This window comes from Podarcis bocagei, assembly GCF_964188305.1.
Source record: "Podarcis bocagei genome assembly, chromosome: 1".
Classification (NCBI taxonomy): Eukaryota; Metazoa; Chordata; class Lepidosauria; order Squamata; family Lacertidae; genus Podarcis; species Podarcis bocagei.
The window spans coordinates 29,105,409-29,131,967 of record NC_138125.1 but is presented as its reverse complement, the minus strand read 5'-3'; the positions used below and the strand labels follow the sequence as shown (position 1 = coordinate 29,131,967).

The 26,559-nt window shown below is 43.4% G+C and overlaps 1 protein-coding gene across 1 annotated transcript; it reads right to left on the bottom strand.

The window, feature by feature from the left end:
• DIO2 (iodothyronine deiodinase 2) lies at nucleotides 1-25,079 on the bottom strand. The gene is made up of 2 exons (XM_081206991.1): nucleotides 22,777-25,079; nucleotides 1-6,546 (listed from the first exon to the last, which is right to left on the bottom strand). Exons 1-2 carry the CDS (start codon nucleotides 22,996-22,998, stop codon nucleotides 5,977-5,979), a joined length of 792 nt encoding a protein of 263 aa, XP_081063117.1. The 5' UTR covers nucleotides 22,999-25,079; the 3' UTR covers nucleotides 1-5,976.
• Between the last annotated feature and the right edge of the window lie 1,480 nt (nucleotides 25,080-26,559).

Sequence of the window (26,559 nt, the reverse complement as noted above, 5' to 3'; positions counted from 1 at the left end):
TTTTTCTTCTTCTTCTTTCACTTTTATTAAAATACAAGGTGGAAAACACAGTTCTATAAAGTACATGGTCCACGCAGCACCAATATTGTAACATGTTTTTGCTGATTCTTCTACAGAGTGTATTTGTGACATCTAAACAAGGATACATGCATACACACAAAAAAGTGATTTCCTCACTATGTTGACTCAGGACTCATATTAAATGGATATCAAATACATCCCTACTTCTGAAGGCAGAAACAGAGAGGCAAAGAGAAATGCAAGTGCAAAAGCATCCGAACACCAACTGAGTGAGACACTCTTTTGTCAGTGATCTTCATGGAGACACCAACATCTCTGCTTCACCCTCTTCTCCCATCCTTGCAAACCAAGTCTTAGGTCCAGCCAAAGTTTGGTCAATATGAGTCCTGAACTGACATGGTGTGGAGTTGAATATAACTGGCCAGTATTCCCTGCCTGATACATCTTTTATTGCTTTGGTTATATTATTGAATGCAGGTTGTAAAGATCTAAATCCAACATCCAGCAACACGAAAGGCCACACAAAGAATACCAATTATGATCTCAACCGAATACTCAGCCTTAGTCCCCTCATTTAAGTGAGCTCACCTTAAGCTTTCTCAATCCCCCTAGAGTATATATTGAAAAACAGCACTGGGTTTGATTCACTGACATGTGATTTGCATCTGTAAAAGAGAAGCATGAGACTGCTTTTATTATGTGATGGTTGTGTGAGGCCCCTTTTCTTCACAAGTCCACACATAAACTCGAAGATGTGAGGCATAAAGGGATTGGCTTCCCATGCTGCAAGTTAGATCTAACACTATGTTCTTCCTTAGTTAACCACACTGGCTTGTTTACGTTGATCCAGCTCAGTGTATTCTGTGATAGGGTTCCATCTGTTATCTTATTCCTTAATATGTCAACTCACTGCTTCTGCCTAATTCCCCATCTGGAACATGGCTGTGCAAACTACTATCAGAGACAAACATGATTTATAATACATACTCAGGAATTACATCCTACTGGTGGTACAGAGTGGCACATAGACCTTTTGGTGGGTTCTTATAACTTGGGAGCATCATCAATTGAAAAGTGACAAATCCATCTATATATCAGTATCCTGCTTCCAACAAAAGCCAGTATTGTATTGTATTTGGGCAATTAATATCAGAACATATACTTTTAGAAACATTTTCATTATTATACCTGAAGCCTAATAGTCTAATTTTATGTTTTTAAGTTCTGCTGATTGAAGAGTAGGTGCTGGTATTTTCAGTGGGTGGCCTAACATCTACAATATTTTTATCATGAATGGTGAGAGGCTGCTCACAAAAACTAAAACCTTAAATCTATTTTTTTCCCTTTTAAGAACAATAGCAAAATCATATCCCTAACAAGACTGAAGTCACAAAAGTCTTCTCCTTGTTGTTGTTGTTTTTTGGGGGGTGTATTTTCCTCTGGGTTTTTGGTCTGCTGTTTTCTAGTGGAGTTTTTTTTTAAGAAGGTAACACTGTCATGATTATTGTGTTGAGCTGATGGGCATAATTAAGTTTATGAACAGAGTCAGAAATCTGTGTTGTTTGGAAAGAAAGAAAGCTGGTGGATTTTCCTTTGACATATGTCCGTTTCCTAATCCTCACACTGTGTGAGTAACAGACATCTATGAATAACAAGCATTTCACACATAAGAAGAAATCTCAGAATAATGGAAAACCAAAAGGAAGAAAATAGCCATGCAAAATAGCAGTGACTTTAGATATGTAAATGTATTATAGTTTAGTCACTCACAATCCCTATTCTGAGTTTAAGGTATGTTCCAACTGTCAAGAAAACACTTTGGTTGGTCTTTCTATCCAAGGCATATAAATGAAAAGGAATTTGAATTTTTGACAATTTTTTTAAAATGTTTTTTTTAAAAAAAAAAAAAAGCCTGAAGAATATAAAGAGCATAAACATGCAAACCAACTTCTGTCACCATCCAGAATAGTGACTTGTGTTTTATGTTCACCAACATGAAAATAGAGCATTTGCCAAAAAAACAAAATAGGATAAAAATTATCAAAAACATAGAGGGACTTAAAAAATAAAGCAACAAGGTTGTGGTTGTGTAAGGAAACAATAATGGAACCAAATGCCTCATTTTCCTTAATACTGTGAGAAAAAGGAACATTCTGTGAAATGACAGGACAGCAAATTTGAATGTGATCAAATAAATTATTTGGCATTGTATATCCCACTAAATGAACTTCTTGAATTGATAAGTCATTGATTATATCCAGAGGTGCAGCTGCAAGCCTATGCACATTGACTTGTGAGGCCCATTGAACACATTTGATCTTACTTTGGCATTACCATGTGTAGGCTTGGGCGATTCAGGCCCTTTGAACCTATTGGTTTTCACTTCCAGGCAAACCTGTTTAGCACAGCACCTCTTTAACACAGTGCTTAAAGTGCTTAACTGTGTCTCCATTGTGGTTTTAAAAGATAAGCGTTAACAGTCACTGCTAAATTGTTCTGGAAAAAGCCATAAATTGGATTTTTGAATTTGCCTCTATAATAAAACCTGACAACTATTTGAAACAGGATACTGAATAAAATGAATTAGGTGGCAATCCCACATGCAGTCACTGGACAGTAAGTCAATTGAAATCAGTAGGACTTCTGATTAAATATAGTTGGGAACACACAGTTAATCTGATAATTGCTTCTATTCTTCACAAGGGTAAAATCAGGCTTTGTACTAATATTTAGTTCTTTGTTGTTGTTGTTTTTAAAAAGAATCAGCTAAGAAATGGGGGATCATCCATATTTCCTCTTGTACCACTGCTTTCCCCTGGGGAAAACTGATCTTTAGTGCTCAATCAGAGCAAATGGCAAATTGGGTTTTCTCTGGATTGATGTTTGCATCGATTTAGCACTAAAGACATATTTTCCTTGGGAAAAAGGAATGCGTTGAGCAGAACACCACTCAGACATGTCATTTTGGGCATGAGAAGTGTGGACAATCCCACTGTCTCATGTACCTGCCAATAGGCTGGGGAAGACCTGCATTCCTTCCATACTGACCATTTTTCCTGTGTCTATCCCACCCCCTTTATTTGCAGCAGTATCTTCTTCACCCCGAGCTAAAGAAGCCCACCTTCCCTAACACTTTCCCTCTTTACTTCCCTCCTCAAGCCCTTACACCTGTGCAATACCCTCGACCCCAAGAGCACACCCCTTCCCTACGTCTTCCAACTGCCAGCTTTCCACACTTCGTTCATCCTGTCAGCTTCTCCAAAACCCTCTCTCGGTATTTGTGTGGCCAAGTGCTGTGCGTCTGTATAAGGGAGGAAAGGAATGAAAGAGGACATGGGGAGGGGAGGGGGAAATAGCATTCATACCACACTGTCAAGTTTGCATACCTGCAGTGGAGAGAAGCACGTTCTAAAAATGCCATGTGCATGAGCTGGACTGGCCAACATCAAAACATAAAGATAGGCTGAATCTACAAATAAGGAGGCAACATAAATGAAGAGGTGGGGAAGGAACACTTCTGGGTATTGGTGAATGGTTTCCACCAATGATGTAAATTGCTTTCCTTCCCCTGGTTTTTTGTGTGTGTTTTTTTAAGGTGGCTTGTGCTCAGTGTCGCTTTCAAACCCACTCCTGAAAAACTCATACCAACTATTGTATTTCTATTCTTCATCATGCTTGAAATGGTGGTGGAGGGGAAGGGGAAGGAAAGTAGTACCTATGCGGCTGACATGAATTTTCCAAGGAAGCTCCTTAGAAAATGAAGCTGGGCAAAGGCAGCTGGCCCTCTGCAGCTCTGCAATTCATCAGCCCTGAGGGCGAAACCTCTTTCATGCTGAACTAACTTCACCGAACTAATCTGATTAAAAACTAATTGCAAACTTCTAGAACAGAAGGGAGGGCAATATCGACGCAACCACATTTAACTAATGGACAAAGTTTCAATACCAATGAGGTAAAGTGGTGTGCATCTCCCTCCCTACCCCCTTTCCTTTTCACCCGCACACAAAAATACACCATCTGCATCATGGCTTCTAAATGCAATAAATTATTTTTTAAAAGAGCATCTACTAAACACACAGTAACGTCTAATCCTAATTGTACTGTTGTTGTTGCAGCTGCACCCATGGCTGCTGTTTCTCTTCAGAAAAGCAAGCAAGTACACTGATTAATAAACTGTTTCAGTTCCATGCATCCAAAGCTAGTGTTAAACCAAGGTTGCTTCTAGGATGTGGCCTTAGGAGGTTGTGAACACACACACACCCAGTCCAAGAAAGCCCAGGTGAAGGAATTCACAAATGGTCCCAATGTCTGAAATGTCATAATGGCTCTCCCACAATGAAGTTCCTGGCCTGTGTGTTCTTTCTTGCCTTACTCCTGTCTTACTTTTCTTCCCTCACTCTCTTTCTAAAGATTACGACACACACAATATTTTTCCTACATGGAGGTAATCTGACAGCACAGAGCACATGAGCTTCTCCCTGTTCAGAGATTATCTGAGTGCAGGCATAATGTTAAGCACATAGCAATCCTAAGGGCACATTTATGTGGCTATTTATGATGAGATCAGACACACAGTATCAGCACATGCTGTCCCTGATAGTGTTCTTTTGCCTGTGCTGGTCCACAAAGCTAAATCGTCTGGTGCAGACTCAGCAGAGGCTGCAGAATTTTCATTGGTGGGATCCCAGAGGGCAACATTTTCTGATTTCCCAACTGGGTGTGGTCAAGTGGAACTGCATATTAAAAAATGCTGCCATGTGACTGTTCTCTAAATTCTTCATCTGATGAGAATACAAGATCTATGCTGACATGGTAAGAACACTTTGTCTTTGATGATCTGAGACCCAAGTGAGTTATCTTAGCAGATTTTTCTCACACAAGATGACATGAGTCAGCTATCTTGGATGCATTCAAGCTCAGGCATGGTAGGACTATCACCTTATCTTACACAATGTACATTTTCATTATGTAAGTTGGCTTTGGCAAGGCAAAATATCCCAAGGGGTGAATTCAAACTAACAGGTTGTCCCCCCATCCCATTGCTGCCTCTAAGTGGTGGGAATCCAGTGGAACTGGGTTGTCTGAAGTGATCCAGTGCAAAGTGGACTGCTCTGCCACAACATTATCACGAAGTTAGATTTTGAGATATAGCCTATGATCTTAAAATAGACATATGTGTTTTTCATGTTGGGTGGTGCTGTGAAATCTTTAAGTCTCCTTAAGATTTGAAGACCACAGTGCAGGGGTTATGCATGAATGTATAAGCTGAATCTCTTTGTTTCAAAAGCATGGAAACCATCTAGCATCAAATCATCTGTTTAGATTAAAAGCTTTCTGAATTGCAGCTGTACAATACTGCAAAGAGAGATTTCTAGTTGTGAACACCAATACTTTCAGCAAAAAAAGAGGTCAACTGACTAGCCAGTTTGTAGCAGATGCTGGAACTCGCAGTATCTATAAAGCCGTACCCTCTCTATCAAAAAGGAATAGTTCTATTTCATGGCACTTGCAAGCCTCAAATTTCTAATTTTGCTACATTTGAATTCAGCAGGACAAACACGGGAGGGCAAAGAGATACCCCTTCAAATGATGGTATAGCCTTTTCAACAAACTGTTCTAGAAGCGATGCTTTTGGTTCCTTCTGCACCAAACACCTCAACACAAAGATCACCTGCTCATGGCACAGGAATCTCATCTCACCAGTCTTTCTGTCCCAAACAGAACGCTTCTCTCAGCTCCCTTTTGGGAAGATGATGGGGAATTCGGGTTTCATTTTGCTTTCATGGTCTGTTGTGTTGATCTGGCCATATGATTTGGCCTGCTGTTCAGTAACAGGCCAAAAAAAAAAAAAGCCTATCCAAAAAACAAACAAACAGGGTGCAATTTCTTTCCCTTTTGCATTGCTTTAAAGGGGCACTATGTGCAACGTATTTTCCTCTAGTAAGTCTGGACACTTCATCTTTTCCTGAAGTTCTGCTCCAACCAAAGTCGAACTTCTTGGAGGTTGTAGAAAAAGGGGCCCTTGCCCCCTAGGTAGGCAATTTTTTGTCTTTGTACAATACACACACGCTCAAAGGAGACCCCGTAGGCCACGTTTGCATTGTTGTCCATGCAGTCTGCCACTATCTGACACTGAGGTGGCAAGGAGAAACGCTTCAAAAGCTGGTGAGCAGCTGCACACCTGTCTTCTTGGTTCCTATGTTTCTTGACGTCAAATGAGGAGGAGATACCAGGAGCAGCCCAGCCGTCTGATGGGTGAGCCTCATCAATGTAGACCAACAGGAAGTCAGCCACACTGGAGAACTCTTCCACCAGCTTGCCAAAGGCCGACAGCTGGTTTGTGAAGGGGGGTCAGGTGGCCGAGCCGAAGTTGACCACCAGCGGGCGCTCCGATTTGGCAAAGTCTAATAGGTGGCACTCGGTACCGTACTTCCCACCAGAGCTTTTCCATCTGCTGCTGCTGTCACTGGTACCATTGGGTATGTGAATCACGTTGGAGTTAGGTGCTTCTCCGCCCAGTTTCACCTGGTATTGAAAACAAAGAAAGAGGTTGTAAGTTACTATTGTTTGCTGCCATTTGCTTTTTGTGTTCCCTGTTGCTCAACCAATAGCAGCCAACTGCTCCAATAAGATTATGTTTGTCACATAAAACGCTACTGGTAACCCTGTTTGCTTTCACCAAATGATTGATGGTGATGAATTTTATCTCCCGCCCTCCCCAAGGAATCCAGAGCAACTAACAACAAGCAATAATTTTTGTAGACATCCAAAGGCAGCCCTGCTTCTGGAAGCTTTTAATGTTTGATGCTGTATTTTTGTTGGAAGCTGCCCAGAGCGGCTGGGAGAACCCAGTCAGATGGGTGGGGTATAAGAAATGAAGAAGAAGAAGAAGAAGAAGAAGAAGGAGGAGGAGGAGGAGGAGGAGGAGGAGGAGGAGGAGGAGGAGGAGAAGAAGAAGAAGATACAACAGATACAGCCCTTGACTAATATTTGATGAGAGGCAATTCCAAAGGTTCAGCTCCACAACACTAAACGCCCAATTCCTATATTGCGTGGAATGGTCCTCCTGATATAATGTGCCCCAATCTCCCGTTATTTCCCCCCTCTTTTGGTTTTGAATTATTGTATATATACTTGCTCTATTGCTGTAGTGATAATTTAACAGTTCTGTGGCAGAAAAACTACCAAGTAATAACACGCTTACATTGTGTAGATAGATAGATGATAGATAGATGATGATGATAGATAGATAGATGATAGATAGATGATAGATAGATGATAGATAGATGATAGATAGATAGATAGATAGATAGATAGATAGATAGATAGATGATAGATAGTAATGAAAGAACTGTACAGATATTTGCTTATGTTCAGTGGCTCCACATTTTCAAATATATGGTTACTTTCAACAGACTTTGGGGAAATGGAAGAAAAGAGAATGCAAGGAAGGCCAATGGTGGGAGCCAATAGCGGCTGTAGTCCAACAGTATGTTCCAACTTCCAAAGTTAGGGAAGGCTGCCTTTCACAATAGCCGTAGGAGAGGAGCAAAGAACAATGTTCCATAATTAATGCCTATTTGTAGCTACTAGAAGTCAAACTTTGCACCCACAATGGTTTCTGAGCTTCTATTATTATTATTACCATTATTATATAAAAACACAAAAATACATAACAGTAACAAACAAAGGCAATACCCCACCCCCAGTTTAAAAGGCCAAAGGTTGTTTAATTAGCCAAAGGCCTGACGCCTAAAGATATCATATCGTATCATAATGAAGGCGCCATGCGAACCTCCCTGGGGAGAGCATTTCATAAGTGGGGAGCCACCACAGAAAAGGCCCATTCTCATGTTGCTAACCCGCCCCCGCCCCCAGCCTCTCATGGAGGAGGCACATGAAGAAGGGCTTCAGATGATGATCACATGGTCCAGGTTGGTTCATACGGGGCTAGAAAACTGTTTTAAAATGAACGCTAAGTAATAATAATAATAATAATAATAATAATAATAATAATAATAATAATAAATTTTATTTATATCCCGCCCTCCCCAGCCAAAGCCGGGCTCAGGGCGGCTAACAACAATCAAATAATTACACAATAAATAGTCACACAATCTAAAAATATTTCATTATAAAAATTAATTAAATCAAATTGATGGCAACCAATTAAGCAAAATTCTGTGCAGGTTGCCAGAGGAGGGAGTCAGGCTGCGCCCTGACCAAAGGCCTGGCGGAACAACTCTGTCTTGCAGGCCCTGCGGAAAGATGTCAGGTCCCTCAGGGTCCTAGTCTCTTGTGACAGAGTAGTCTGAAATGGATCCCATAACTTTAAATTGCACTGCAATTTCTACGAGCACATGGAATACATACAGTAGTCTAAAGGGTTTAAGTAACAATGGGAATCTTTTATTTTGTTACATGAGATTTATTTCAAGACCCAGACATGGCTGTTATGACTAAAGCGGCAATCCTAAGGGAGCAAGCGCCACTGAATTTAGTAGGAGTTATTTCTGAGTAGATATAAGAACATAAGTTTGGGTTTGCTGGATGAAAGGCCCATCTAATTTCAACCTCATATTTTTACAGAGGCCAACCAGATGCCCCTGGGAAGCTTGGTTAGGATTGTGCTGTAAGGCAATAAATGTTTGCATACAAAGCCTGGAATAAAATCCCCCTTTGATGGCATGATTACTGTACACGCTCCTCAAGATTCATGAAGCGAAGCCTTGCAATTTAGTCAACCAATTGTGACAAAGTAAAATATGGAATTTCAAAGAGAATTTCTGAAGTGTGGAGATATACATACATCCCATCAAATCACTGGAATATACATAGGTAAAGGTAAAGGTACCCCTGCCCGTACGGGCCAGTCATGTCCGACTCTAGGGTTGTGCGCCCATCTCACTTAAGAGGCCGGGAGCCAGCGCTGTCCGGAGACACTTCCGGGTCACGTGGCCAGCGTGACGAAGCTGCTCTGGCGAGCCAGCACCAGTGCAGCACACAGAAATGCCGTTTACCTTCCCGCTATAAAGCGGTACCTATTTATCTACTTGCACTTAGGGGTGCTTTCAAACTGCTAGGTGGGCAGGAGCTGGGACCGAAAGACGGGAGCTCACCCCGCCGCGGGGATTCGAACCGCCGACCATATGATCGGCAAGCCCTAGGCACTGAGGTTTTACCCACAGTGCCACCCGCGTCCCGGAATATACATATATAGATATAGGAATATACATATATAGATATAAAAGAGAATGGATGGATTCAATGAATGGCTAGAACAGGATATTTGCCTAACAGCCCAGTCTTACGCATGTTTGTTCAGAAGCAAGTCCCACTAACATCAAGCAATTGCAGCCCATGATATGTGTACATTTGCTGCCCCATACATGATGCACTTTTTGTCGGTTGCACCAATGCAGGGGGAAAAACCAAGCTTCTCCTGCAGCTGTAATGTGAACAGGGGCTGGGGGGGGGGCGCGATGTTTGCTTTATCCAAAGAGTAAAAAGGAAAGCAATAGTGTCTTAATTTTGAATCCTCCACTCTTCATGCTATTCTTAAAATGAATAGATCCTTGAAACCTGGGACGGGGAGGGCGGGAAGGGGGAGATAGAAGGACCTAGTTCTGTAGGGCGTTGTTATCATTTGGTCTTTCAAGCACCAAAACTGCTTTGCTGCCAAGGGCATTGGTTTAATTATGTCCCAACAAAGGAAGGGTGCCCTCTGTGCCTCCCTCCCAGCCGCAGTAACTTACAAACGAAAGGGAGGAAGGTTGACTTTGGAAGCAAAATAATAGCTGGTTTCACGTCATCACATATCTGGAAAGTACCCAAGCAACCCTCTGGTGTGGCTAGCATCACTGCATTTCCCACAGCAACAAAGGAACTCTCTCGGCCACAGGTTACCTATCGTGTTAATGTTTTCCCCGCTACCAGGAGTCCTTGCGTCTGTTTGGAGATTTTGGTCCTTAATGAGAAAGTCTTGCCAAGCAGACATTCACAAGGCCTCCTCTGCTCTAGCGGAGGAGTAATTAGGTCGGTGCCTTGTTCCGTGCTAGCGTTAAGCCACTCCGAACCCCCCCCCCAACCCTGCCCAGTAGTTAATGCTCAGACACAACCAGCAGCATGTCCTGCTAATTGGTCCTGATGAAGCTCTTACATTCCCAAAGGGCCTCTTTATTCCAGCAGGCTCAGGAATGGGATTGACATCCTCACTGATCACCCACTTCGTGGGGCTCCTTTGTTTCTTTGTTGTTGTTATTCGTTATTGAGAGGGGGGTGCGCGGAATTAGCTCTTGGAAAGATACCCACACCACACCACAATGAAATGTCATCCAAAATAAAATAAAAACGGGGGGGGGGGGAATAAAAATTATTGCTCTGCCAAACCTCTTTTGAAATTATAAACAAAGGCAAGCAAGGGAGCCGTTCTGAGGAACCGACCCAGAGAATTTTACTCACACGCAATAGCTCAGGCTCCAGAGTTCCTATAATCATGGACTTCTGTCAGCTACACCAGCCAGCTACTCTGTGTGCCTCAGTGGTGGATGATGCGGAAACTGGGCTATGGGTCTCTGCATCAACTACTTCTCCTCCACAGGGAAGCTTGGAAGTTGATCTATCTCAAGGCATTTAATCTTCTGACCTCAAAAGTAGCAAGTGAAATGATTCTCCCCTCCCTCCCTCCCTCCCTCCCTCCCTCCCTCCCTCTCTCTCTCACAGGATTGTCCAACGAAATCGACAGACTGTTGGCTCAAGTTGCATAAAGGGCATGTAATACACTGTTATGCAATACATTGCTGCAACGTGAGACAATGCTTCAAATAGCTTCTAGAAAGATTAGACATATTTTAATAATACCTTTATTGTCAATGTACAACTTGTGTACAATGAAAATAACTGAGCCTCCCTCCCCTCCAAACACTCAATATCATTGCACTCTGTGTACTTGTCGCACAACACACCAACCCCGAAAGTCAGTTGCACTATATTATATTCTTTTCATATAGTTAAAGCTATGGTTTTCCCAGTAATGATGTATGGAAGTGAGAGCTGGACCATCAAGAAGGCTGATCGCTGAAGAATTGATGCTTTTGAATTATGGTGCTGGAGGAGACTCTTGAGAGTCCCATGGACTGCAAGAAGAACAAACCTATCCATTCTGAAGGAAATCAACCCTGAGTGCTCACTGGAAGGACAGATCATGAAGCTGAGGCCCCAATACTTTGGCCACCTCATGAGAAGAGAAGACTCCCTGGAAAAGACCCCGATGCTGGGAAAGATGGAGGGCACAAGGAGAAGGGGACGACAGAGGACAAGATGGTTGGACAGTGTTCTCGAAGCTACCAGCATGAGTTTGACCAAACTGCGGGAGGCAGTGGAAGACAGGAGTGCCTGGCGTGCTCTGGTCCATGAGGTCACAAAGAGTCGGACACGACTAAACAACAACAACAAATTCATTGATGTCAGAGAACTGCAGTGTTGGAAGGGACCCTGAGAATCGTCTAGTCCAACCCCCTGCAATGCTGGAATAGGCAGCTGTCCCATACCTCCAACCTTGGCATTATCAGTGCCATGCTTTAACCAACTGAGCTATCCAGGCTCATTGCATTATGTCAATAGCTGTAGGGGTTGTATAAGCTAAAACGAAGCCTCCACATTTAGCAGCACTATAGGAATACTGAAAACTGCCCTCTATGAAGCCAGACCATTGGCCCATCTAACTCAACACTCTCAACATGGACTGGCAGTGTAGGGTTTAGCGTTTCCCCCCCAGCCCTCCCTGGAGTTGCTGGGGATTGAACTTCAGGCCTTCTGCATACAAAGCATTGTATTGAGCCATGGCCCTTCCCACAAAGTATGTTATGGGTTGTCAGACAATACAAGCACAACCTTGCCTATATGACCACGATGTCCTGCTTCCGAGCACCCGCAGACCAGAAGTAGCAGGCTGGCTACTTCTGCAGAAAGAAAATACTGGACAAGATGAACGTCTGTTTGTGCATGAGGTTCAATCTGCATTTTTAGCTAACTGCCCAGACTCAAGGGATCTCACTTTAAAGCTGCACCAAGTAGCAAGGGCATGATTAATGTTGCTCTTGCATGCAGATTGAAAAATGAGGTGGAAGAGGTAGGGGAGAAAGAGGTCCTTTCATAAGCCGCTAACCAGAAATAGAACTTACCACTGTAGTAACATTGTTCATTTAACGCCCCATGGACAAAGCATCAGAACATTTAGACACTTTTTCGCACTTATTTTCAGGGGATAATATAATAAGGCTTTTCAGAATCTGTACACTAATGTTTTTGAAGCACAGCATTAGAAACTTCTGAGTTCTGAGCAAAGTTAAGTCCTTACAGAAGATAGACATTGTTGGATAATTAGCAGGCTGTGGTGCTGGCTGTTTAAACATAGACATGATGTATTAGGGCTATGGAGAGAATCCCCTTGAGCTCTCAAATACTTTTGAAGACCTTCTCTTTGATTTTGTTCCATTCACAGGCATCCAAGCCCTTAGGAACCTGTCATTTTATAGTGTGATTCATCCAAACTGTCATCAGCCACTGGAAAGAGGACAATTCCAAAGCTACTATTGTTTTTCCCTCTACAGAATCCAAAGTTGTGGTAAGTTGCTCAGAGGCCATGCAAGATGCATATGTGTAAAGTCATACCCATTAAAAAATAGCAACTGTAAGTAGCCAGGGAAAATCTTCCCCCACTCACCCAAGTGCAGACCCTCCAAGTATCCCTATTTTCCAGGGACATCCCTGATTTAGAGAAGCCGTCCCGGTTTCTGATTTGATCCCGGAATGTCCCACTTTGCCTTAGGATGACCCTATTTTCATTGGAGAAATATTGGAGGGTATGGTAGGATGTCCCTATCTTTATTGGAGAAATGTTGGAAGTTATGGAATTATCCAACCCCTGAGCCATCTGAAGGCATTCCTGTATAGGGAAGATTTTTTAAAAAATGCTTAATGCTTTATTATGTTTTTATATATGTTGGAAGCCACGCTAAGTGGCTGTGGCAACCCAGTAATATCTGTGGGGTATAAATAGTAATATTATTGTTATGGAATGGGATGTCCCTATTTCTATCAGATAAATGTTGGAGGGTATACAAGTGCCACCTGCTTACTAGTTGCCAACTATCATCTTTCCTCATCTCCCCACTATCAGAGTCCTGAATCGTCTATTTTCCTAATATTCTCCTGTTTCACCTGAATGAGCAAAATATTTCTTAAAGGAGAAGAATGGGCCTGGATATATCTGCTGGCTTCTTAGCAGAGTTTTTTTTAAAAACAACAACAACAACACAAACACACAAAGAAACCACCAGATTGTAACAAAACCTCTAAGAGGTTTACAAGAAATATTAAAAATATGAATAAAAACCAGTTAAAACAAGTAATTAAAACATTTTAAAAACAATTGAACAAAGCAGAAAACTAAAAGGAGATTAAAACATGTCAACATGTATGTCTCTGGATACTTGTCTAAACAAAAATGATTTAAGCAGGCACTGAAAAGAATAGTGAAGGAGCCTGCCTGATGTCAACAGGCAGAGTTCCGAAAGTTTAGATGCTGCCATACAAAAAGAAAAAATTCTTACAAGTATGGGCCAAGAAATGTGTGGCACCTGTGATAGGGCCAGTTCTGCAGACTTAAGCGGTTGAGTGGACACCTATGAGGTAGGGCAAGAAAACTGGCTCCAAGCCATTAAGGGCATTATATTCCAATAGTAAAAAATTGGCAACCACTGCAAATCTCTGATCAAAGGCATCTCTGATCAAAGAGTCTCACAACCATGTTGCAGCATTCTGCAGTAGCTACAGTTTCTCAATCGAGTGCAAGAGAAGCCCTACCTAGAGTGCATTGCAGTAATCCAATCTTGGAAGTCACCAGTGGTCAAGCTCTCCTGGTCCAGGAATTGCCTTAGCTGACTCACTAATCACAGCTGGTTAAAGATGCTTCTAGCCACTGAGGCTATCTGAGCCTCCGGTAACAGAGCTGGGTCCAGAAGCACCTCACTTTGTATACTTGTCCCTTTGAGAGAGTGCAATCCCATCCAGGACAGGCAATTGAGCAATTCCTCTGACACTAACCCACAGTGCCTCCATCTCGCTAGGATACAAGTTCAGCTTATTTGCGATCATCTCACTACTACATCCAGCCACCAGGCCAGGTCCTGCACATCCTCTCCTGATTCAGACATTATGGTGAAATGATGCTGAGTGTCATCACTGCACCTACAGCACCTTGCCCCCAAACTAATGACTGAAGCTCCATGTGGATATTAAATAGCACTGGGAAGAAAATAGTATCCTGAAGCAGTCCACAGTGGAACTGCCAGGTGGCCCAAAGCACTCTCCCATTGCTGCTTTCTGGACTCGGTCCCATATGTGCTGGGATCACTGTAGCACAGTGCCCCCATTCCCATTTCACAAAGCTGGTCCAGGAGGATACCATGGTCAATGGTATTGAAATCTGCAGAGACGTCAAGTAGCAGGAGTAAGATTGCACTCCCCTTGCCCCACTCTCAGTGAAGGTTGTATGCCAAGGTGACCAGGCCAACTAGGTCCCGTGGCCAGGTCTGAACTCAGCTTGGAACTAATCCAAATAATCCAAGTCATTCAAGAATGCTCACAGTTGCGCCATCACAACTCACTTCACCACTTTCCCCAAGAAGCAGACATTTGCAACTGGGAAATACTTATTCCAATCCATTCCATTTTGTCTTTCAAGGGAGTATCCTCTAACATGGTGAAGGATTACCTCCTGAACCCAAACAGTCAAACCCACTCTGCTGCACGTGGTCAAAATGTGAGGCCAGTTGGTCACAGCAGGTCTTCAAATGCTCCATAGGTCCCTCCACCACAGTGGGAGTAAGTTACCTTTGGCCCGTCCAAAATAACACTTCCAGCCAGCTACTAGAAGATACATTGCTAACTGAAAAGCAAACCTTCCTCACAGCCTGCATTGCCACATGGGCACAAAATCTGTGTTAGATCAGCTTTAGAGCAAGGCTTGCATCACTTGCACTCAACTTGCTCCATAGCTCCCCACAATACCAAGGAGACACTTGGGCTCCACTAACCCAGAGAGGATGCTTGGGAGCACTTGTGTCAACTGCTCATTTCATCTCGCAGCTGAAGTAGGCCTTGATGCGTAGGCTTCAACAAGAAAAGAATCAGAGCAGGCACTGCCAAGGACTTCCCTAACAATCTTGGGGAACAATGCTACATTTGTCAGGAACAATATCAAAGAAGCTCAAAATATTGTGAAAGATCTCGGGTCATGTACATATATCCTCAACAGGAAAAGAACTCGTTCCCTCAAGTGCATGATGTTATCCTTTCCTTTCAACTTCTGTGGATTTGGGGGCAGTCACAGGAATGAACACATTCCCAGGCCTAAACCTAGAGTTAGGAAGTTCATCCTTCCCTAAGTACATAGGAAACAATTTGTGGTCTTGCTTTTTAAAAAATAGTTTGTAAATGTTTGCGCCTGAATAATCTACTGAGATCAATTATCTGCCTTCTAGGCTGCTATAAGCAGAGCACTCTTAATGTCAGCTTGGGAGAAAACTACTCACTATTTCTTAATAAACATCCAGTAAGACTATTTTAGACCTAGAACTATTGGACAATGTTTTTTTAATAGAGAGCTTCTTTCATAAGATACTCTCACTGCTATGAAATACAAAGGAAAGCACTTCCTTGAACTCCAGGCCAAAGTAAACAAAGATGATGAAAGCAGATGGGCTTAGGCTAAGAGGCCTTGTTCCACTGCCCTAAAAGCCTGCCAAAATAGTTTACTCTCCCACTGGTGTGTCAAATAGACAAAAGTCAGAAAGAAGCCTATCCGTTATTCCACACACTGATTTGTCTGCCTTTGTAAATATATTGCCTCTGCCGTGATGCTACACAACACTGTTGCTCATATTAATAGAAGTCATATTGGGATTACATTCTGGGAAGGTTTGTAGCTGCTTCATTCTAGGAACAAGTGTGCAACCAAGGAGTTGTTCTTATGCACAAACTGGGGTCCTGATATTAATTCTCCCAGATCAAAGGCAAAGAACAGAACAGAACCTTGAGACAGACAGGTAGATGGATAGATAGCTGGACAGATAGATATCAGTTGAAAGACTAAAGGAAATGCTTGGATAGATTAGGATGGAAGAAAATGGCTGGCTTGACTCCTGGTAGACCTTAACCAAAACCTTTCGATCAGGGATGGCTAACCTGTTGTTATTGGACTACTGCTCCCATCATTGCTGACTATTGGTCACACTGGCTGGGGCTGATGGGAGTTGGTGTTCAGCAGCATCCAGAAGTCCACAAGTTCCCCATCTCTGCTTTGCACAAGAAAATTAGCCCATGACAACACTGTCCATAGCCAGGTCTTGTTGAATGCTGCTGTCAAAGTCCATTCTGCTTTGAGGGAGCAAACACATGGAAAAAGTGCAGCAGCTGCCACTTAACCTGGATACACGTGGGCTAAATAAACAAGTTGCAGTGACACAGAGCTCGTCCCCACCTTGTTTGCCCTGCCATTTCCCCCCAGGAAAACCCATGGTTTATTGCTGAGTTGGATTGCAGATCGAGAGGTGGTTGTACATAAACCCTTGACTTTTCTGTAGTATAGCAATCCAAGCAAGCAACATGGCTGGGTTGGTTAGGGCTGTGGCCTGGGGAGACTCATGAGGGCCAGACAGAGAGGCCTCAAGGGCTGCATTTGGTCCACAGGCCTGAGATTCCCCAATTCTGCTTTAGCCAATACTGAGCTAGATGAACCAGTGGTCCGACTTGGGATGAGGCAGCATCCTAAATTCCTATGAATCTGAATTACCAGCTGTAGTGGAACAACAGCAGGGGAGACCTGATATTCTCATGTCTTGCTTGTGGGCTTAACAGAGGCGGCTGGTTGGCCACTGTGGGAAACAGGATGCTGGCCTTTGATCTTGTTTTCTTATGGTTCCACCCTAACTTCAGTCTTGGAGACTCTTATCAACATTTCCAAAAACCATGGAAAGGAGGAACAAAGAGATCTGTCTGTAGGACTTCATGCAGCCCATTCCCCTGCATTGGTCTGGAGATGGCAATGAAACTAAAGCCCAGTGTCCTCCATGTGTCTCTGGGCTCCTTGCACAGTAACAGAGATTAAAAACAGAGTAAACACCCTGGAGAGACTGGGTTTCTGGGTTTCCACTGGAGTCTAATATATCTGGGACACGGGTGGCACTGTGGTCTAAAACACAGAGCCTAGGGCTTGCCGATCTGTAGGTCAGCAGTTCGAATCCCCGCGATAGGATGAGCTCCCATTGTTCAGTCCCTGCTCCTGCCCACCTAGCAGTTTGAAAGCACGTCAAAGTGCAAGTAGATAAATAGGTACCGCTCCAGCGGGAAGGTAAACAGCGTTTCCGTGCACTGCTCTGGTTCGCCAGAAGTGACTTAGTCATGCTGGCCACATGACATGGAAGCTGTACGCCGTCTCCCTTGGCCAGTAAAGCGAGATGAGCGCCGCAACCCCAGAATCATCCGCAACTGGACCTAATGGTCAGGGGTCCCTTTGCATTTACCTATCTATCTATCTAGGGCCACAAACTTCAGGTGCTTATGTTTGAGCTGCTTCTTGAGCTGTGATGTAATGTAATGTGGAGGTTGGTACTGCCCCACCAATTTCAGGCTGCCCTTAGCCAACCTGGACTTCTCATTTGCAATCAGTCCAGGGAGTGATTGCCTGTTAGTTTCCATCTCCGCACAGAACTCGGCAAGGAGAAGAACCTCTGCAACAGCTCGGTTGTTTAGAGTGTGGATCTGATCACAGTTACGGGTTTGATCCCCATATGGGTGCATATTCCTGCATTGCAAGGGGCTGAACCAGAAGATCCACGGTGATGCTTCCAACTCTTTGATTCTAGGATTCTGAAACTTGACTTAGTTGGCTTTGTCGCTCTCTGGGTCTCTCTGCCTACCACCCTACCAGTCTCAATGGGCACCAGCCTCCACAGCTTAGGCTGCTTGAAAATTACTTTGCTGTTGGTTATTTCTTTCTTCCTTTTTTCTAGGTTTCATAAAAACAGGTTCCACACAGTGCTGAAGCATGACCTGTTCTACAGGGAAAGATTTTGTTCCCCCCCTGTGACTGGGGGGAAACATATGGGTTATTGTGTATAGATCAAACATGGTGGCATCGCCTGCCACAAAGTCTATATTGGCACTCATCCGGATGACCTATATAGCGTAGGAATATTGTGCATATCCTGCACGTATACAATCAGGGGTTTTCATCATCCTGTTTTCCCAGCAGTCACATCACTCTCTAAATATGTGATGGAATACAGATGCCTTTTTCATCCTAGCAGCATCCAGCAACATTACAGAACCTTTTTTGAGTTGAAAGCACAAGGTATTCTCAAAAACAAGCCCTGTCTTTGAACTCTTCCTCTAAAATGTAAAGATACCCAGCCTTAAACACTGGCTCCATTAACCCTCATTATGATAATTAACCTTGTTATAAAGAACCTCTCTGTGCAACGCAGGGTGTGCTTGCCTCCTGGGGGCTGCAATTCAAACGATAAGGAGGGAACAGTATGGCAAAAAGAAGGGGGAAAATCCATGCTGAATCTGGCAGGTGTTCAAATCGGAAAGCAAAGTTCACCAAGTATGTAGAAACCTACTAAAAGCTGGGTAAAAAATATACAAAAGAGGGGGGAAATGAGCAAACATTAGAGAATCATCAAAATCTCTCTCTCTAATGAAACAGAATCTGCCCATGCCAGCTTTAGCAACAAATTACCCATATATCGAATAAGTCCATTAAATAATGCTTTTCAACATCCAGCTTTACATTTAGCATTGTTGCTAATGGTTATTGCCCTAAAAGCCAGCTTCCTAACAACACAGTTGTACTGAGGTGTCTGCTTCTGCCGCCAGCAGTGGTACATTACAAAAGGGGGGAAAAGACAAATGCGCAAATTACATCTCACATCTGGAAGTTGTACCAGTTAATGTGATGTTAATTGAAAGCAAGCTTAGCAAAAGGAGGGGAGAGCTTTTTTCTCCCGCAACACCCAATTGTCTGGCCTTCCACACAGTTTCTTTTCCTCATGCCACCCTGTGACCCTACATCACATTCTGGCCTTCTGCAAACTCCTCTATAAAATGTGTTGTTGTTGTTGCTGTTGTTGTTCCATTCTACATTACATTATATGGTGGGGCAGTGGGGTGTTGCTCAGACATCTTAGCAGTGCAGTGTGTGGAACCTGGAAACACTGTTCATGGAAATGAGATCCAAGCCTCTTTTCTACGTATTGCTCAAGGCTACAGGGAAGAGATAGCAGCTGACTTAATCAACTGTTCTGGAATATGCTCTTTTTATACTCTCTCTTTCTGTGGGAGTTATAACCTTGCACACTTCCTCTCTCATTCTTTGTGGTGGAGACCTCAGCATTCTGCTCTCCCCTAAAGAATCTTACAGAATCTTGCATGACCTTCAACATTCAAGGGACCATTCACAACCACTTCCTCTGAACTCTTACAAGAGTTATATTCTCCAGGTCTGCTTTAGATACACTCTTGCTGTGAAAGGATACAAAGCAGGGGAAAGGAGCAGTGGCCTAACTTTTTATTGATCCGGGAGTATTTACATTTTCAAGATGGAATGCACAGAGCATCTGCATGCTGTCCCTGCATATCAAAGTCAGTTATGTATGAGAAGTATGTTTCTGGAGTGTTTTACAGGGAGGGTTTTACAGTTCTTGGCCACTGCAGGTGAGCAGATCCTCTTCACAAGAGGTGCTGGCTGAGGCTGACAGGAGTCGCAGTCCAAAATATCTGGAAGGCATCAGGTTGGGGAAGGCTGCACTAACTTACAGGTGCTTAACAGTGTATAACGGCAAGAGCACCTGGTGGACAGAGAGGACTCTGAGGAACACCTGCTCTCTCACTGCCATCATTATCTCTGAAGGATTGCCGTGGCAGCTGGGCACCTGCTCATTTGAGGAAGCCCTGCTCCACAGGGGGATGGAAAATTTAGGGAAGCTAATGAGGAGGACCATAGCTCTTTGCCACAGCATCTGCTTTGCAGGCAGGCAGTCCACAGTTCAATCCTTTGCATCTCCAGGTAGGGTGAGAAAGGTCCCGTCTGAAACCCTGAAAACCTGCTACTAATATTGGCCTGACTTAGTATAAGACAGCTCCCTATGCTCTTCCTAGCCAGTCAGGGAGTAGACTCTGGGTTGGAGTCTGTTTCCTCTGTGACCACTGCTGTGAACATGGCGAGGCATTAACCCCAGCGATAAGGCTGGATAGGACTATGTATGTACATCACTGTTCCAGTGCCCTCCCCCTGGAGCTACTGAGACCCTTTGCCCACAGTGTCAGCAAGAACACTTGGCGGACTGGGGAAAGGACACCGGAGAATGTATGCCCCCTTTCTGCCACTGCCTTAAGGTAAACTCAGCCAAGAGCCATACCATACCATCTGTTGATATAATAAGCGTCACCAGAGATTTCCTCCAGATGTTGTTGGACTCCACCAGCCCAAGCCAGCATGGGCAACGGTCAGAAATAATGGGAGCTGCAGGTTTCCCACCCCTGTGTTAAAGCCATTGTGTTACTTTGGTCCGCTTTCAAATCTTTACACCTGTTTTCACCTTTGCAGGGCTGCGACCTGGCAGACAAAGTGTTGCTCCAGCACACACCAGAGTAGATAGTCACAATTTAAACTACGCCAAAGAGGTTTTGTGGCATGCAGTTTAATAAATAATAATTTCAAAAATTTTAGTCTGTGGTGCTCAGACTTCAAGGTATCACTTAAATTCTAAGCAGGAGTGTATTTTGAAAGCATTGGGTCAACTATAAGCATATTCTATAGATGCAATTAGAAGTGTTTCTGGAGGACCCTGGGATAGCTGCAGAGTGTCCCGTGAACTCTTCTATTCAAGAATCATGAGGGATATATTGCATGTGAATATTATTGTCCCTGGGTGCCTAACCCGCCACATTACTCCTGATTTAACCATGGGAGCTCTCCATGGTGCAAAGCATCACTCAGAAATATGCACACGCCATAAGAATGGCTAGATTGCAATATTACCCTGAATAACCAATTAGGAACATAGGAAGCAGGCTTATACTGAGTTAGATCATTGGTCCACATAGCTCCATACTGTCTACACTGACTAGCAGCAACTCTCCAGCCTTTTGGGCAATGATTCTTTCCCAGCCCCTATCTAGAGATGCCAGGAGCTGAACTTAGGACCTTTTCCATGCAAAGCAGATGCTGTAATACTGAGCTACGACCCTTCAATTTCCTGGTAGTTGTCACAAGATAATGCCCTTTCCTAGGGAAGATGCCGTCACTGTCCTTGACATGAATGGAAATCAAGCATATTCTTACATACTGTAATGAAAATGGACGGACTTCCAAGATTTATAGTGTAAGCTCCTTTGTAATACAATACAGTAGATAATTTAGTTTAGCTTATGAAAGATGGGCATATTTGCATGTTATTTGTTTATTAATGTCCAGAATGTAAAGAGAGGGACTTCTGTATTCATTAGTTTTCATTCTGTCTTCACTGAGAGCTGAGCTTAATGCTTCTTTTTTGCTACTTACACCAATAAAAGCACAACATTTCCCAGTACCATAACTAGTGGAAATCCTATAAATGATAACTGGGGAAGCACCAGGCTGTTAAATGAAAACCTGGTGAGTAAGTAAAGCAGCACAATTTCATTTCTATTATGTTGCTCAGTCGATTGACCCAGTTGTCACATGCCCCAACAAGAGGTTGCTGAAGTCAACACAGGGAGTTCCTGCTGAGGAAGCTCTTTGTGGATCACCCAGTAAGTTTACTACCCATGTATTACTGAAGGCCTCCTACTAACTGTTCTGCAGACTGTGCCATATCCCTTTGCTGAATGCAGAGAGTCCTTCTCACGTGGAAGTTTGCATGGCAGCTCTGTGGCTGACATTATTACCCTTGCCCACCTCACTTTTCCCATCTGCAAAATGGCAAACATAGAAAGCTGTCTTGTTTTGGCATGCAGAATGATATATTTAGTTTCAAATCTGCCTAGACACTGGAAATCAACAGGACGTGCCAAGCATAAGGCTGGTGGCCTGGCTAATTTTGATAGCTGTGAAAGTGGGATATAGTGATTATATGCTTGCTTATTCAGTCTACAGTCCTGCACATATTTACACCCACACAGATTCTATTATTACACTCAAAGGAGAGACATGTAGGAATTCACCATTTATTGCATGTATATATTTAACGTTAGGAAGAGTCTTTCTGTGCTTCAGTGAAAAATGAACCAACAACATGTTATCATTAGCAGTTAAAACTCTTAAAAGAGTTAATACAACGCTGGTCCAGAAGTGGGCATCGCAGATACACTTCCTATTATACAAGTTCATACACTGTAATGAAACCCATATAGTTTGAATGGAGTGGATCTCCCTGCCTAAAACTTACCTCTGTCCTTTGCTCCCACCCGAAAAAGTCTTCATGGAACCATGCATTTGAATAAGTTAAGCTGCAAACCAGGAGGCAGGATTCGAATCAGAGTTCAAATCCTGACTCTGTTACTTTCTGTGATAAATCGGTCAGACCATGTGCCTCAAATCTTCCTTGCGCTCTTGCAGTAAACTTTATCCCAAGCTGCCTTTCTATCCGCAGCGGAGACAAATGTCCCCACCAGAAAATTTTGCTTTCCACTCAGTGTCCGCCAACTCACCTGTTTGTAGGCATCTAGTAGGAAGCTGTTCCAGACGCAGCGCAGCCCCTCCGACGTGAGCATCCTTCGCCACTCGCAACGTGCAGCCTTGGAGCGGCTCAGAAGAAGCACCATGTGCTTTAGGAGGACCACCGAGTCATAGAGTGCAAGGAAGAGGCAGTTGGAGAAAAAAACCGGTAGGATTTGAAGGGTGATCAACAGGTCCACACTTAAGAGACCCATCTTGCTTGCTGCTGCTCTTCAGAGGCTTCCCTTGAGTTCCCTCGTCATGCCCTGTGCTCTCATTAACAATAATAATTAAAACAAAAAACAAAGTGCTCCTTAAAAACTCATGGTGCCCTGTCTCTTCTCGTAGAGTTGCCTCAGTGCAGCAGAGCACGGGCTTAATGAAAGGAAGGAAGGAAGAAAAACATTAACTCAGAACGCCAGTATGAAAATCTTTTCCACCCTGAGCTGCTTTTAATTTTTCAGAAACTCCTAAGTCAAACTTTGTGTTGTTGTTTCTCCTTAGCCAGTAGCCCCTTTTCAGTCCGCTACAGGGAGAGACAGCTGCGCTGCCAATTGCTTGCAGTTCTAAAACTGAAGCTGAGCAAACTGCTAACTTTCCTCTAACTCTGAGGTATTGAAAAGCGCTGAGCAGCTCTAGCACTCTCGCTCTCTCATTCCTTTTATCACCAAAGCTCTCAGGTGAAACAATACTTTTTTTCGTTTGGTGGAAGAGGGGTGGGTGGGAAGAAATCTTTGTACACAAACTTTCTGCTATTCTCTCTCTCTCTCTCTCTCTCTCTCTCTCTCTCTCTCTCTCTCTCTCCCCCTGTGCTGCCTCCGTCTCTCTCTCTCTCTCTCTCTCTCTCCTGCCACACTCTTCTTTCTCTCTCCCTCTCACTATCTGCCTGTGGTACAAAGTGCTTTCCCTCTGGAGTTCTAGCCGGCTTCCCTCAAGCCTTTTATACATTCCCTGGCTAATTGCTGCAATAGAGAAATGAAACCCTAATCTTAGTAAAGATCTTGACGTCAATGTAAAAAGAGGGCTTTACTTTGGCCAGAAGTGCAGTGAATAGAAAAGTGAAATTTTCTAAACTCTTTTTTCCCTCTCTCTCTTTTAAGGAAAGAGAAGGGAGTGGGGAGGGAAGAACTTTGCTTTGTTGGGTTTTTGTTTTTTATATATATAAAGGAGAGGGGGAAATCTCTTGATACTTGTGGTGCTTTTTTCTTTTACAAATGCTTTCAAACTTTGGAAAAATATTTTCATATGACGTGGAAAGTAACACCATAACAAGGTCTTCTATTGTTTAGAAGGGTGCCCCCCCTTTCTTAGAGGTTTTTTTTAAAAAAATATTATTATACCCTTTTATATTTTCCAGGAAGGTGTAAAGGCTGATGCATCTTAGAAAAGGGCATGTTTTGGTATGTTTCCCTCCCACAACCATCAAGTACAGAAGCCTGTGCAATTTTAAATATCTTTTGTCTTCTTCTTGGTATTTAAGGAAACACAAGGAACACCCAGGTCTGACTTCATCTGCTGATGTGGAAGAGAATTAAAAGAGGTGGGGAGAAGAGTAAGGCTTTAACTTTTATGTAAAACTGAAGTTCATCAATGAAAATGTATTGTACTGAATTTGGAGCTGATTTAAAGTAGAGTGCCTCATAAATTCCAATTATAAAGTTACAAGGGATTGCATTTGTTCATGGGGATCTATTTCACACATTAAAAAGAATGCATTGCTTTTCTTCAAAGGGAGAACCATTTCCTCTGAAAGATTGAGATAGCCTCCTATTTTCATATAAGAAAGGCGTAGGCACAGAAAATGTATCTGACTCTAGTGAATGGCACTGATAGTTACAGCTGTGCCAGCAGCCTAGGCTGATGGCAAACTGCCCCAGGAAGACACATCACTGTTCCCCAGAACCAAGGAATCTGAGACAAGAAGAACAGGAGTGCATGCCCTATCAGATCAAACTGGGCCTCTCCCTGCATGCAAAATGTTTTCTGGTGTTAAGTTCTTTTCCTCTGTTTGGGATAGTTAGCAAAATTATTAATGCTTTTGGTATGAGGTTTCTGTCTTCCATCAACATGAATCAAGGAAGGCAATCACAGCCAATGTGGTGCCCTCTAACCAGCACAGTCAATGGCTAGGGATGCTGAGAGTACTTAATCTTCAGTGCTTACGGTTTTCCTTGTGCAACAATGCTCTGCCAGCGCAACAAGTATACCAATAGGTAACTTAGCACTACATTGGGTACAAACCATGGAATCACAGAGTTGGGAATCTACTGTTTCCCCTCGCTCAGTGCAAAACGTAACTACTGTTTCGCGAAGCTTTTAATGTTTGATGTATTATAGTATTTTAATATTCTTTTGGAAGCTCCTTGAGCCTCTGTTGAAATACCTCCAGCAATACCTCCTAGTTGTTCCCTCTGGAGCAACCTAGAATAGATGAATTGGCACATGCAAGAAACAACTAACAAGACTGCATGTAGCAATACTGGGGAGAGGGCACAACTGAAGTGTAAGTGTAAGCGTGGGATACAGGGTTTGATTTCAGTTTAATGATGCCTCCAACTGCAGTCCAAATCTTCCCCTGGTTACCCCATCTTTACTTGAAAGAATGGGTTTCCCTTTTCCCCCGAAGTCTTGCCAATTGCATCCCTTTAACTTTGTCCTACATAGGAGGGTGGGGGTTAGCAGTGAGAAGCAAGCATCTTCTGTTCTGCAGTGCCCCACCCCAAATTCATATGGTAGTATATGACATATAAAGACCGAGCTGGGACAATGGCATCATTGTAATAGGCTGAATGTGTGTGTGGAGAGACCCATGCATTTTAGGGACCCGCAGAAGTGAATGCCAGCCATTTGCTTACATAGGACTACAAACGGGTGCACTATGGGGGAGACTGCTAGGGGAGGGAATAAACTTGATCATCTCCTTTCCATTATGCCCCAGTTTGTCAGCCATTTATAGTGGCCCACAACGTTTAGCTCGCCATCAACGGCATAGCTTCACCCCTTCCTTTGCTTTTGCAAAGGGTTGCAGGTTTTTCCCTACCCCCAGAGAGGAATGCAACTAAGAGCTGGAATTTGGGAACTGGCTGAAACATATTATTTGTATAGTCTTTCCTCACAACATTCCTATCAAATGTATCACTATAGTTCCTATTTTTAAGACAAGAGACCAGAAGACACTGACATGGCAGACTTAGTTGCCAACCATGCGTCATGGTTTCCAAGTGTGGGCACGCCCACCAATTTATCTGCACACAGACCATCATGTGTGATGACTGTACATAACTACAGCAAGTTATGTGCATGCATGGTGTAAATGACGGGGCCTCGCCCTGCAAACGTCCCCCCAGCCAGAGAAGGACCAGCACTACATCTGTTGCTTTGAGATGGTGTCACTCATTGTCGTCTACCACACAAACACCTCTCAGAGCTGGATGAGAAGTGGCACTTTTGAACTGGAACTTTTATCATGTGCACCGTCTAGGTTAAGTTAACCAAAATGCCAGGCCCTGGCCCATACAGCTATGTAATCAATAAATGTCACAGATTGATGGGCTGGGGCACTACCTTTTGAGTGACCTAAAATGGTGGGCAGCCATGTGGATGAGAGCTGCTGAAAAGCATCTTGGGGCCCAGCAGTAAATGCAGTGAATGGTGAGGAGCCCTTCAAAACCTCTGGGGCCCTCGACTAGTGCCTGCCCAGGCTGAGTGCTGATGCTAGGTCTATGCAGGGCCATCACACATGATAATCTACACTTGTACAACACATAAAGGCCTTT